A 12,769-nucleotide genomic window follows, 5' to 3' on the forward strand; every position below is an offset into this window, starting at 1 on the left:
CAAAATGGCGGTGCATGGCCGGCGGGGTGTACAGCTGGCGACTTCTAGAGTTTGTTTTGCAGTGAAGTATTATTCGGAAGTCTACTTTTTATATATGTGTAGATGTAATTGACCCTCGACTTCTGTTTTTCTCGCTTAACACCACAAATTGTTCGGTGACCGTGTCATGTCCTGTTTAACATTTCGGTCAAACTAGGGGAATACTTATCTGGATTTTTGGTCTCATGCACCTCAATGCACGATTGGTTCTCGAGCTACTTCCGCACGGCGTCCGCGCTCCCTAGCGGTTACAGAGGTGTTACAACCATAGTCGTGTTTACCATCAAGAAAACAATTTATTGATCATTACGGGCATAGAGGACGTGTCTTGGACAGCTAGAGTACCGTCGCGCTGGATCCCAGCTCCCTCGCCACTCGTCCCTTAGAAGGCAATAAACATTTAATTAACAAAATACGTGTGTGCAAAAACACACAAGCTACCCAGGCGCAGTATGCGCGGGCGGGCCAAATGTCACGAGAAGTACTTTTTCGGAGCGTCCCTTCGATGTCCTAGACATTACTCTGGACGTTCCTGACGAGGCCGATCATGAGCAAGAGTCCTTCGGCGAGCACGGCGAACACAAAGGGCCGATCCACCACGAACCGCACCGGCTCGTTGGGTGGAATGGTCGAGCACACGGACAGGAGGGTTGAGAAACCGGGGGGAGACGGGCCGCCTTTCGTGGTCAGGTCCAGCGATGCCTTGTGGTACAGGCCTTCCACCCGGAGGTCCTGGACGTTGGCGCTCGAGGAGACGCTCTCGGCTTTGGACGGCGCCTTAGAGGCATTGAGGCCGCCCGGTGCCACCGCGTTTGGCGCCGAACCGGAGACGTCTGTCGGGGAAGAAGACCGGTGGAGTTCCAGCGTCTTTAGGCACTTGCGCAGGTCTATGGTGGGCGACTCGAGCAGCACCTGCGAGGTGTGGGCCTTCTCTGCAGGTGCACCTGGACTTGCACATTGTTGGGAGTGCTTGTACGTGTGTATCAGTGGCGAAGTCAGAGGTTTCGGAGTTCCTAACACGCTATGAAGTTTACGCGTACGCACAGAAACACATGCACGAACACATGAAGCAGTGTCGGACCATAAGCTGTGCCCTTGCGTGTTCGAGCAACGCTTCCTCGCTTTTATTGGATGCGAAGCAGCTCAGAGTCGAGGTAATCCAGCGTGCGGCGTGACCACCCTTACCGCGCACGCGTGTCCACTCTCCCCTCTCTCTCCTTTCCTACGCTCCTCCTTTTTCGCCTCACAACGCCAACGCAGGGAGCCTCTGCTAACCTTTGCTCGATCCCCTCTCTTTCTCTTCCTGGCATTTCTCCCCGCGGCCTTTACACCTCCATTGCACATGCACGTCCCCTGTTTCTCCTTTCTTACCCTCCCTCTCTCACCTCGCAACGCCGACGCGGGCTGCGCCTTCTAGCGAGTTTCTTGATTTAAAAAACCAACTGCTTGCGCTAAACAACCGTTCACAGACTTTTGGCTTCCAATGTAGGACCGGTGGGATATCCCTCCTGTGCGTTGTTGAAAAAAAAAAATTCGCAGCGTACGTGTTAACCAATCGGAGTTGCCTGTCTTACATTGCCCATTAGCAGTGATTGGCATGTCCAGTAGGAAACACCGGTTTATCGCTGCGTGCTTTGCGCCTCTCTAGGTTTCTCTCCTACGCAATGCAGCGATGAGCGCCAGGCTCAACGTCGCCGCCAGTTTAAGCGTTAGCGCCTGTTGTTTCGCATCTACACGTCGTTAACTTTAGCGAAGATGGTGTAATTTTTTTTTCATAAACGAGGCGCTGGTTTACGTTACATGCACGTACGAGTTGTCACTTCGCTAAACCTACGTGTGTATAATTATATTATCCACCTCGGTGAATCAGTGCCTATAGGGTGCTCGGCTCCTGACACGAAGGTCGCGGGTTCGATACCGGCCGTGGTGATCGCATTTTCGTGTAGGCAAATTGTTAGAAGCCCATGTACTGGGGGACACGTTATCGTGCATTACGCTACGCCTTCGCGCTGCCGGGTATGTCGAACAGTCTGAGAATTTCTATTGGAAACGGAAGAACTTGCGGTCCGGTTACCTTGGGAAGCGTGACCGTGACGTCAGTTCTCCAGGCCAGGGCGTCGAGCACGGCGCGCATGTCGCTCCACCGTCGGATGGACGGCAGCAGCTCCTTCTCCACGCCGCCCGACCGGAGCGAGGGCACGAACAGCGCCATGTGCGACGACTGGCAGTCGAACGGCAGCCGGAGGCACGAGAAGGATGGCCTCCGCACGTAGGGCATCTCGGTTCCCCGCTGCGTCATCATGGGCACCATGTGGGCGCGGTCGGGCTTGGCGTAGAAGGGCATGTCGCCCGCCCCCGTGAAGCCTTCTTCCCAGCAGCCGTTCAGGTACACCAGGTTCACCAGGCACGCGGCCTGCGCACGCGCACCGTTATGCGGGGCGAGTTTCGGGGTAAATATAAATAATAATAAAACGAAGAAAGCTTCGATCGCCCTAGAATGAGGCGCAGAGCGGGGACACTAACCCCCGTATTCTAGAACATCCCTTCACATAACGCTTTGCCTTCACTTGAGAAAGCCGATGGGAACGCCATCTTTGGGTACGGCAAGTCACTGCACTTTAGCGATAGTCTGCTGCGATTCTTGAGCAGTGCAGCGTCATTTTCAGCCGAGTGGTGGCGCAGTGCTCAACTCTGTCAAGTGAAGGAAGGGTGGCAGTCGAGTCGAGGAGCGTTTGTGAATACGGGGGTAAGTCATAACACAAAGACACAAGTCTTCTTTTGTGTCCTCGGTTTTGTGTTTCTTTCCTCCCCTCCTTCTCTTCCATTTTTATTTCTCTCCTATATTTTAGTCAATTCTATTTCTCGTCTTCCAGTTTCCCCCCTTCTTCCTTTCTGTTTCTCGCTTGCTTCATCTTCTGTTTCTATGCGTGGTTTTGACTGCTTTACGCCAAGTGACGACAGCATAACGACAGTCCGGCTTTTTAACCTGAACCTTAATCGAAGTGTACTCTGGTCTCGAGCATTTTCGCCTCCATCGAAAATCTAGCCGTGGCCGCTGGGATTCGTTCCCGCGACCTTCTGATCAACAGTCGATACACCGTCCGTAACCACTAGAACACTTTCGCTTGAACTAGCCAAAAAAAATTAATATAGAGGAGGTGCTGGTAAAGAAAAGGCCGCGGGATCAAAGCGCAGTTTGACCCAGCGGCCGCGGTGTGGGTATACGGGATTAAGAGCGCGCACCAGGGGCGGCTCCGGCAGCTGCGCCGTCATCTCCGTGCTTGCCGCACGCTTTGCTGGCTCCCTCTGGTCGTTCGCGGCGGCTCCCGACCATCCGAAGACGCTCGTCACGGCGCCGCCGGTGAGCTCGGAGGCCCAGAGGTTTGTCGAGTCGCCGATGTCCTTGGAAGCCGTGGCTCCACGCTCGGAGGCCGCTTTGGTCGTCCGGACCTGCGAAGACGCAGCAACGAATGTATAATTACCCATTGAATGGTCTTAACACGTGCCATACACAATGACATACAAGGGGACACCCGAAACGAACTGCAGACTGGCGCTGTACCAAGACAAAAGCTTCCTCTGGCAATACAGCGGATACAGCTTAAAAGACGTGTCACGATTCTCTCCAGATGGGAGCATCGTGTATTACGGAAACTCCGCGCCCAGCGCAGTACCAGTTCGATTACATAAGATGGTCAAATTGTAGGCCCTGTGAGGGCAAAGAAAAAGCTAAATAAATTAGGGTGAACGGACAAATCCAATGTGAAGCAAATCGAAAGCACCTTGTGACTGTATGACACAATGCAGCAGCACTTCGCAGCAGTGTCACGTTGGCGGTAAGCAGTGATGTAAGGCAAAGTATAATCTGAATTATATTTCAAGCTCTTGAAATATCATAAAGATCTCCGCGTATGTTTGTGCGCTAACCAACATGTGCGATCACCATGCAATCTCCGTTTGGCGCGAAACAGGGCACTTCGCGCGCTTACAGCAGAGCCACTGCACTCTTCAATGTCACCGCGACACACTTTATATAATCGTTGCTGGCGTGTGTGCCGAAGCTCACAGCCTAACCGCCGTGCTTTACCACAACAGATGCGACTATACGGCATCGCTCGTATCAACAGCATGGCGGCTTAGATGAAGTCAACTGCAAGACGTCTATACCTTTCCCTGCAGGCTTCCCTCGAAGAGCGCTCGGTATTCGTCGTCCAGCCTTGTCGTGGCGTCCACGTGCAGCAGGTTGCCGATGCAGACGGCATCGCAGTTGCGAAAACGACGCACACACGCCGCCACGCCTTGCACGTCGCCCATGCAGGGACCCGTCGTCCTGGCCGCCTCGCGTCTGTAACGAATCGTGTGGTGCAGTCAATACACTGCAGAGACTGTCAGTTTTCTAACATTGTTTCCATTCTGTTGAAGGCGCGTTTGTCAATGGATGGACACGGTCTTATTGGACATCCGGCAAGGTTTAATGTGAACAGGGCTTAGTCCTCACATGGAATCGTTAAGGCCTTGGCTCAGTTTGCAGTCTCTGACTATGGGACCTCTTTCTGTATATCATGCACATGTATTCTTCATTTAGCACAATAAAACCTTCTGTTCTGTTCTGTTCAACGCCGCCTCGCGGGCCTGCTGGACTGCCCACGTTTGGATGCCGAGGTCTGCGCTGCGCAGAGCGGCGGCCCACTTCGGTGAGCGGGTCTCCGGAGCGACTGTCATCATTCTGACAACTGTTCCATGAATGTTGATTCTCCCTGCTTCGACTCGCAATTGACTTCAACTCTCAACTACTCGAAGTCATCGGCAAACGCGCTATTGGTGAACGTGATGATCACTAGATATATCTGCAGTGAAAATGCAAATAAGCCTCGAAAAACGCGACAAGCGAATGCAAAATTCTACTATTACTTAGGCAAAACAAAAGCCCCAATCTGATTATTATAAGCAAAACTGGCACTCTAGATTTCGTGGTCAGCATATGTATATATCAGTAGTCGTAGTAGTAGTTCAAGAAGAGCAAAAGGGAGCTAATGTCTGCCTGCCGATTTGGCGACACGGCTAGGCTCCTCCTTGTTGGTTGTTGGAAAAGGAGGATAAAAATAACAGCAGGAAGGTAAACAACAGGGAGAACTTGCTGCACAGGAGCGACAGAAAGAAAATAGAGAAAAGAGATAGGAAATATGGGAGACACGGCCGAAGGCGCCCAAGGACGGGGCACCGATCGGCGAGAACTACGCGGCGCGAGAAAATCGCGGACGGCGGGCCGATCGGCGAGAGCTATATGCCGGCACCGGCGATTATGGACGACACAACCGTTCAGTACGAAATCCACAGTGCGAGTCCGTGTATATATAGGTCGTGTATACCTGGGCGCGTCGGCGGCTGCCATGGCGGAGGCGATGCCGAGCGGCGAGCAGAGCACGTTGGCGTCGGGTGGGCTGCAGTCCAGCGCCGCCCTGAACAGAGCCATGGCCTGCTCGTTGAAGACTTCCGCATCTAGCGTCGCCGTCGACCCGGCTCGGCTGGTCTGCGAAGCCGTCGCCGCGGGGACCGGCTGGGAGCCCGCGTCGCTCGTCGCCGCCGGAGTCCCCACCTGGCCGGCCGAGGGCATGGCCGACTTCCCCACGGTGGGCGCTTCGACCCAGCCGTGCTGTTTTGTTTGTTCTGTTTAGTCGCCTAGAAGATTTTGGCTCATACCCACAACGGGGATTGGCCACACTCTACCTTATAACGTAAATATTTATACAATGCTCGTTAAAAGAGGGATGAATCAGATAACAAGATGAATAATAAGGTATCTCAGAAAATGCTGCTGGTAATGATGATAGTTGATGATAATGATTAGTTGCTTGGTTCCTCAATATGACCTCGCATAAACCGCGCAAGTCGTGTAAAAGCTCAAAGGAAATTGATGGCATCCCACCGCTGTCACCAGTTGAAGGTAAGGAAGTATACTTCCTTACCTTCCATACCATGCCATCGTTATCTATAGATGATGATGGCATGGTATGGCGGGGAAGGTAGCTGGCTTCCCGCCGTCGTCCGCATAGCCGATCTTAGCCAGTGAGGCGACGCGTCAAAAGAGACTGAACGAAGGTTTATTTACATTATGGAAGAAAGATAGGAACTGTACAGGGATCCAGAAGATCCCGCATTATGTACAACAGAGATTCAGTTCATGATTCAGCACATGATGCAGCTCTATTTACAAAAATGCTTCGGCTTTTATAGCCTGCCGTCACCGCCGTCCGAAGGAGGCGGTGACCACTCTTGCCACAAAGCAGGAGACGAAGTCTTTGTTGTCCACCCACCAGAAAAGGTGCAGATATTGCACCACTCGTCAGGGCGGAATGGTCCAATGGTAACAGGAACGCACCACACAAAGACGCACCCGGCCCACGCCTTGAAGGCACTGCAGGGCGAGGAGGTAGAGTCCGGAGAGGAAAAGTTGAGCCCAGACGAATTGCCGGGCCAAACGTAACACTCGCGAAAAAAAGTAAAGTGTTACACCGTGTAACGTCGTGTTACAAGTGGTAAAAAGAGAACAAAATCAACATGTCAAGATATATAAAAAACGAAAATGTGCTATTTAATACAAAGCTGTGTGTTTACTTCGCGTGGAGGGACATAGCGAAGGAATACACGCACGGCATGGAACTTAGACTACCTCCGGTTAGCTACCTTACACTTGATGAGGAGAATAAGGGGTAAAAGATAGAGAAAAAACCAACAGTGTACACATTGCATAAGACATAAGTAGTGTGTGTGTGTGTGTGTGTGTGTGTGTGTTTGTGTGTGTGTGTGTGTGTGTGTGTGTGTGTGTGTGTGTGTGTGTGTGTGTGTGTGTGTGTGTGTGTTTGTGTGTGTGTGTCAAACGCTCCTGTGGTTGCGGAACCACTATAGCTGCGGAACCACTATAGAATGCAAGCGCTATGTTTCGGCAGCTTTCTCCTGAATTTGTTTTTATTTCGTTTATGAACTGGCGCCGCGTGAAAAGTTTTAGAAACTTCACCCTGCTATAATCGGCCTCCCTGGCTTGGCGTCGCTTGGACACCTACCCTGATTTATTCGGTGTCAGCGCTCTGTTAGGGGTTAAGAGGTCGATGGCAGGTACGGCGGGTTTCTTTATGGTAGCTGGCTCCCCGCCGTCGTCTGCATAGACCATGCTCGCCAGTGAGGAGACGCGTTCTTAGAGAGACAAAACGTAGGTTTATTTACATGATGAGAAAGATGAAACTGTACAGATATTCAGCTATTGTGAACAAAATATGTTCGGCTTTTATAGCCCGTTGATTCTTTACATGACAGTCTGAAGAAGGTGGTGACCACTGTTGCCACGAATCGGGTGACGTTAATTATCAATTATCCACCCACCAGAAAGGGTGCAGATATCGGACCACTCGGCTGATGAGCAATACGGGCGCAAATGTCCAATGGTAGCACGAGCGCACCACACAATGACGCACTCGGCCCACGTCTTGAAGACATTGAAGGGAGAGGAGGTAGCTAGAGTCCGGTGGAGGGGGAAAGATGAGCTCCTCCGATGAGATGGCCGCTGACACGAACGTGAGCAGCGGTCCAAGGTTGCGTTTTGCTGCAGTGTTTCCAGAAGTTTCCCGAACTCGGCAGGCCAGGTGCTCAATCCCTGAGAACTACGACGCCTTCCCACGCTTCCGAACTGTCGGTGCTTTTGTGACGACCTCGCGGGGGCGACAATTGCCGAGTCGAGAGGCTGACCCCATGAGAACTGCCACACTGGCGCCGTCTCACGTTGTTCGAACCCGTTCGACGAAAGGGTTGTTTCTCGACGCTTTCGTTGTGACCCGAGCACAGCGAGCTCCCTGGAATACCTACAGGGCAGCGTCGTGCATGGTGCTTCTGACCGTGCGCCGATGGGGTTGAAAGCATTCTAGCAGACCGGTTAACGCACAGTGGCGTCTGCTGAGACGAACTGCCGGTACAAACGTAAGAACTCCCAGAGATGCGACAAGAGCGGCGACAATAAGAAAGTTGTTCTTGAAATTATCCAGGGCCGCCGGCCGCCCCTCGTAAAACCCTTTGGACACGCCGACTGATGAATTAGGAAGAGCTGTTGGCTGTCGAGGCTGCTTGCTTTGCACGTCAAGGTGCCGCGGACAGTGAGCCAAGCGGTCGAGATCCGTCTGCGGGGGCGTTTCTCACGTACTCCGTGGTGAGTTTATGGCCACCGTTTTCCACGAGCCCTAGCCAGCCTGGCGCCGCATGCCTTATCGATCAGTCACCACTGCACCCCTGGCCACACAGTTAGTCTGCATGTAGGACCCAACGTCTTCGCGATGTGCTGTGTCGTGCGAATTGGGTTTGTGGTGTGCTTTCTCTTTCCCCATGGGACGTATATTCTGGGCGTTCCTCTTCCCTGTTTCTTGGGTGGAAAAGGAAGTGGTGTTTCACCTTCCATTTCTGGGGGCGAAGGTGAAAATGGCAATTTCATTGGACTGGCCTGGCCTCTATTGTTTTCTCTGCAGGAAATCCTGGGAAGACCAGGCCATGAGACTCGCGCGACGAGACGCTCCCTACAAGCTCCGAGAAGCTCCCATGAAGCTTCCATCGAGAGAATTCCATGATGCTACCACCATATGTAGCAACGCAACCACATATATGTAAATATTGTTATTAAGAGTTCCCGCTAACAGCAACGGCTATTCTCCTCTACAGCTCCCGAGACTTTGGCTCGCTCCAGTCCTATGGGCAGACCCCCGACTACACACTGTTACGTTTGGCGTGGCGATTCGTCTGGGCAGACGCCATTGTGCGTAAGCCGATCTACTGGGGAGCCTCTCAATCCCTCCGGCGCCCAGTCTGCCAGACTCTGTAGAAGATTTCGGCAATTACCCAGACCATGTAGCAAGCAAAGGCGAGTTCCTGACTTTCAACTACGGACCCTTTCGTCGTCCCTTCGAGCAGCAGCGGTGACTGATAGCCTCGGCGACTCATCTGGCGATGGGGAAGCTGTTGTGACCGGCGCCAGAGCTGACAGGGGAGCGGCGCTCTTTTAATCCTCAATCACGTAGCTGACCGGCGGGCTGCCTATGCCCGCCAGGCGTTGTCCCTGCTAGCCCGAGGGTGAGACGTCGTGTCGCCACGACGCCGTAAACCGTTCGAGAGAGGACAACAAAGACAGCATCTTCCTTGGAAGAGACCAAGAGACCGTGGCGGCCACCGCAAATCGCCCCGCTAATTAAGCGAACAAATCGGCGGACCCTTTGATGTATGCTGTCAGGATCTTGGGACCTCTCAACTAGCGGCACACACACGACGAGGAAGAGCCCTGCTGGTGCCACCTTGCAGTGCAGTGATCACGACTCAATATTGGACGTGCACGTGGGCCGTGCAAGCTCGTCCCCCTCACCTGTTGTGTGTGATTGGTGTTCCACTCGGAGAGGAGGAGCCCGACAGGGCTTAAAACGACGCCGCAGAGTGCTGGACGTCGCTCTGAACCATGTAACGGTTCAACCACCACTCGTGGTTTGTGAAACCACTTATCTTTCTTTGCTGTAAATATGTGTTAATAGTGCCATAAACCTGTTTTGTTTTCCGTATCCTCTTCTTGTCAGCGTTCGTCTCCTCCACCCGGTTACACCACGCTACCACAAGAGACCGGGTAGACCCCAATTCGCAATAACTGGTGGCAACGGTGGGATGCCATCATCTGCAACTTCCTCCTGCGACCTTAACAACACCGACCCTTACTTGCGCTGCATGACGAGGATGCGCGATTGAATACCTGCTACCGCGACTGCATTGATAGGTGGGCTTGCGAATCTCCGAAAGCGCTTCTTTAGACGCAAACATTTAGTTGCACGTTTCAAAAAGAATCATAGGTGGTCCAAGTTTGTCCGGAAAAATTAATACGTGCCCCCGGCCTCTCTTTCTTGTAAATAAATGGTGGTTTTGACTCTTGGAAGCATCACTGTTCAAAATAATGCGTGGATATTTGCTTTGCATATGTGGCGCACCCGATGCGGATGATTAGCTATTCAGTGGATGGTCCACCTTGTGCTAAATGAAAATGAGTTTGGAAATAAAAAACAAGCAAAACGTGGTAGAGGAGCGGGAGACGAGAAAGACGATGAGGTTAGCCAGATCTCATGGACCGGCTGGGAACCCTGTGCTCGAAAAGGCCGAAGATTTGTTTATTCCCTTTTTTTCTCATTTATGTTGTTGTCTACTTGGCCTTGGCCAAATCCCGGAAATATTGCCGATAGGCGATAACCCTTCGCATGGTAAAATGCCGTAGAAATTATCACGATGATATTAGACGGAATATTATACAACCCATGCGAAATTGGACACCTAAATTGCATTCTAAAGGCCGTATACCATGTCTAAACGTGGTCGCTGCGCGTATAACGGGTTCGCAGCAGTAAATATTCAATCGAAACGACATTTCCCGGAGATCAACCCGTCTCATTCGTATTTAGCATCACCAGCAGTGACACTAATCAGGTGCTTCCTTCAACAGTGGTCACGACTGTACTTTACACAAACGTTCTGAGTAAAATTTGTAAGCTTATGTGCACGTGAAACCTACCAAGCACGCGTACATTGCGTAGTTATTCAGAAGCGCAGATCCACTCACATAGCTATCCGTCCACATCCACACACATCCACATCCACGCCATCCAATCCACACTATCCACATAGCGACCCATCAAACATACATGCATAAGCACGAATTGCGAATAGCGCTTCAATAACAAATCACATGGCACTTATACACAGGGTTATGTGATGTTTTATTGTGATAGCAAGTATATTATATGGACAGTCTCGGCTGGTTTTTCGCTGACGCCGTCATTCAGATATATATATATATATATATATATATATATATATATATATATATATACAGAGAATCATTTTTGGCCGGGGTCGTCTACTTGCCAGCGTGCTTATCTCGTGAGCGAACAAGGGGGAGGGGGGCTTATGGTTGCCGCGCTATTGCGGCAACGATCACCGCGCGCCTTATGCCCCCCCCCCCCCCCCCCACAGCAGGCGGGAGCCTCTACGGGCTTGTCTTTCAACACGAAAAAAAAGTGCCAAAAGTCCACCTGGAGCGGCTGTGTTTCCTTACACCAGCGTTTTGTACATTTACGCGAGATCGGATCTAAATGAGCTGACTGCCAGCCTCACTTCGTATATCAACGCCGTCACAACGCACGAGCACTGTTGTAGTCATCTTACTGTGTTCGCGCCGCGGGAAACTTGGTTACTTAGCAAGCGCATGTTTACTACAATTAATATTGCTCCTAAAAATGCTAGTTATGCTTCGCAAAACATTCGAATATGTTGCTATCGCATTCATTTGCCTTTTTGGCGAAACTGACTTTTTTGGAGAATGGAGATGTTTAAAGTAAAAATGCTATGACAGACGCGCTTCTGTCGTCTTCACACGTGAACTCCATGTCAGTGCGTAAATAATTTGCGGATGTATAGTAGCGTTATCCTGACTGATTAACAACGGCTCATTAATTAATCTTTTTCACTTGTGGGCGCTTGTTTGTAAGGGAACGTTGTTGGTCGTCGCAATTTATGACGTATTCATTTTTTTAAAAGCGTGACTGTCAGATGATTCTTATTTATAAAAAAAAAAAAAACCTCCATCGTCTGAAAAAAAGAAGTGTAGTTCATGCATATAAGCAATAGATAGAGGTACATTGAGAAAGCAATATATGTCAAAGATAGAGGTACACCGATAAAGATAAAGGCGAATGCTTACCGCGAGACTCCTTACCTGTTCCCTCTTTCGCCAACCCCCGAGGGGTCCCGCCGGTCTATTTCGGTCCCCCAACGGTAAAGGTAGAGAGAAGCTACTTCGCGAACGCATGCTATATACCCAATAGAGGTGACGGCGAACAGCTATAGCCGTACGTGCTATGCCTCTATATCTTTTTTGTCTGTTTCTTTCTTCTTATACTAGTGTTCTTTCGCTGGCAAGAATCATCGACGGTCGGCGCCTCGCACGCTTGGCCGCGATTTTCCCGCCAGAAGCTGGCTTCACGCTCGCTTGCGCTGCTCCTTTTGTTGTTGCGTCTTTTCTTGTTTTGCGCGGTTCTCTTATTCCAAGCGGCAGCCACTGGCGCGCCTTCTTTCCCTCGCCTCTTCGGCCCTCAATCATTGGCGGCGCGCGCATTTCCAAGCGTCTGCATGCGGTAGCGTCACCCTAGCCGCCCGCTTTCTCCATTTGTTTTGTTTTGTTTTGTTTTGTTTTTATCGCTCGTATAGCATAAGTCTCCGACTCCTCGCATCTCCTCTTACGGTCTTTTATCTCTCTTGTACACACGTCTTTTTTTTTCTGCGGTCGCTCGGTCCGTGTGCGGTACCTTTTCCCTCCGTGCTGCACTCACCGATTCTCACGTCGCGCCTCAGAATTTACTGCTTCGTTTTTTTTGCTCTCCTCGTGCGATCACACGAATGGAAGAATACCGTATTACTCGCGGCCGGTGAGATCGATCACTTCGTTCGATGAAACGGTCTTTCTATACGTCACCCACTGCGTGGTACCGCTGGGGACTCGGCTCCGGTGACCAGCCTGTGTGAATGCGCAACGCGTAATGAAGCAGAGGTGGCGCCAGCGGGGATTTAGGAGGGTGGCAAAATTTTCGCCTGCTGCCCCCCCCCTCCTCGAGAGGAGAACATAGAACATGGTCAAAACAGTGCTTAGGTTTTCTGCCTCCTTGCCCCCTTG

The 12,769-nt window shown here is 51.4% G+C and overlaps 2 protein-coding genes across 2 annotated transcripts; both read right to left on the reverse strand.

Annotated features, from left to right (window-relative positions):
• Positions 1–324: 324 nt before the first annotated feature.
• Positions 325–2,447, reverse strand: LOC142765016 (uncharacterized). Its single transcript, XM_075865560.1, has 2 exons — positions 2,114–2,447; positions 325–951 (listed from the first exon to the last, which is right to left on the reverse strand). The coding sequence occupies exons 1-2, from the start codon at positions 2,381–2,383 to the stop codon at positions 550–552; spliced, it is 672 nt and encodes a 223-aa protein (XP_075721675.1). The 5' UTR covers positions 2,384–2,447; the 3' UTR covers positions 325–549.
• A 736-nt stretch (positions 2,448–3,183) lies between these two features.
• Positions 3,184–5,700, reverse strand: LOC142766067 (uncharacterized). Its single transcript, XM_075867892.1, has 3 exons — positions 5,409–5,700; positions 4,207–4,384; positions 3,184–3,489 (listed from the first exon to the last, which is right to left on the reverse strand). Exons 1-3 carry the CDS (start codon positions 5,651–5,653, stop codon positions 3,184–3,186), a joined length of 729 nt encoding a protein of 242 aa, XP_075724007.1. The 5' UTR covers positions 5,654–5,700.
• Positions 5,701–12,769: the final 7,069 nt, after the last annotated feature.

The sequence above is a fragment of the Rhipicephalus microplus genome, chromosome 6 (assembly GCF_043290135.1).
Source record: "Rhipicephalus microplus isolate Deutch F79 chromosome 6, USDA_Rmic, whole genome shotgun sequence".
NCBI lineage: Eukaryota > Metazoa > Arthropoda > Arachnida > Ixodida > Ixodidae > Rhipicephalus > Rhipicephalus microplus.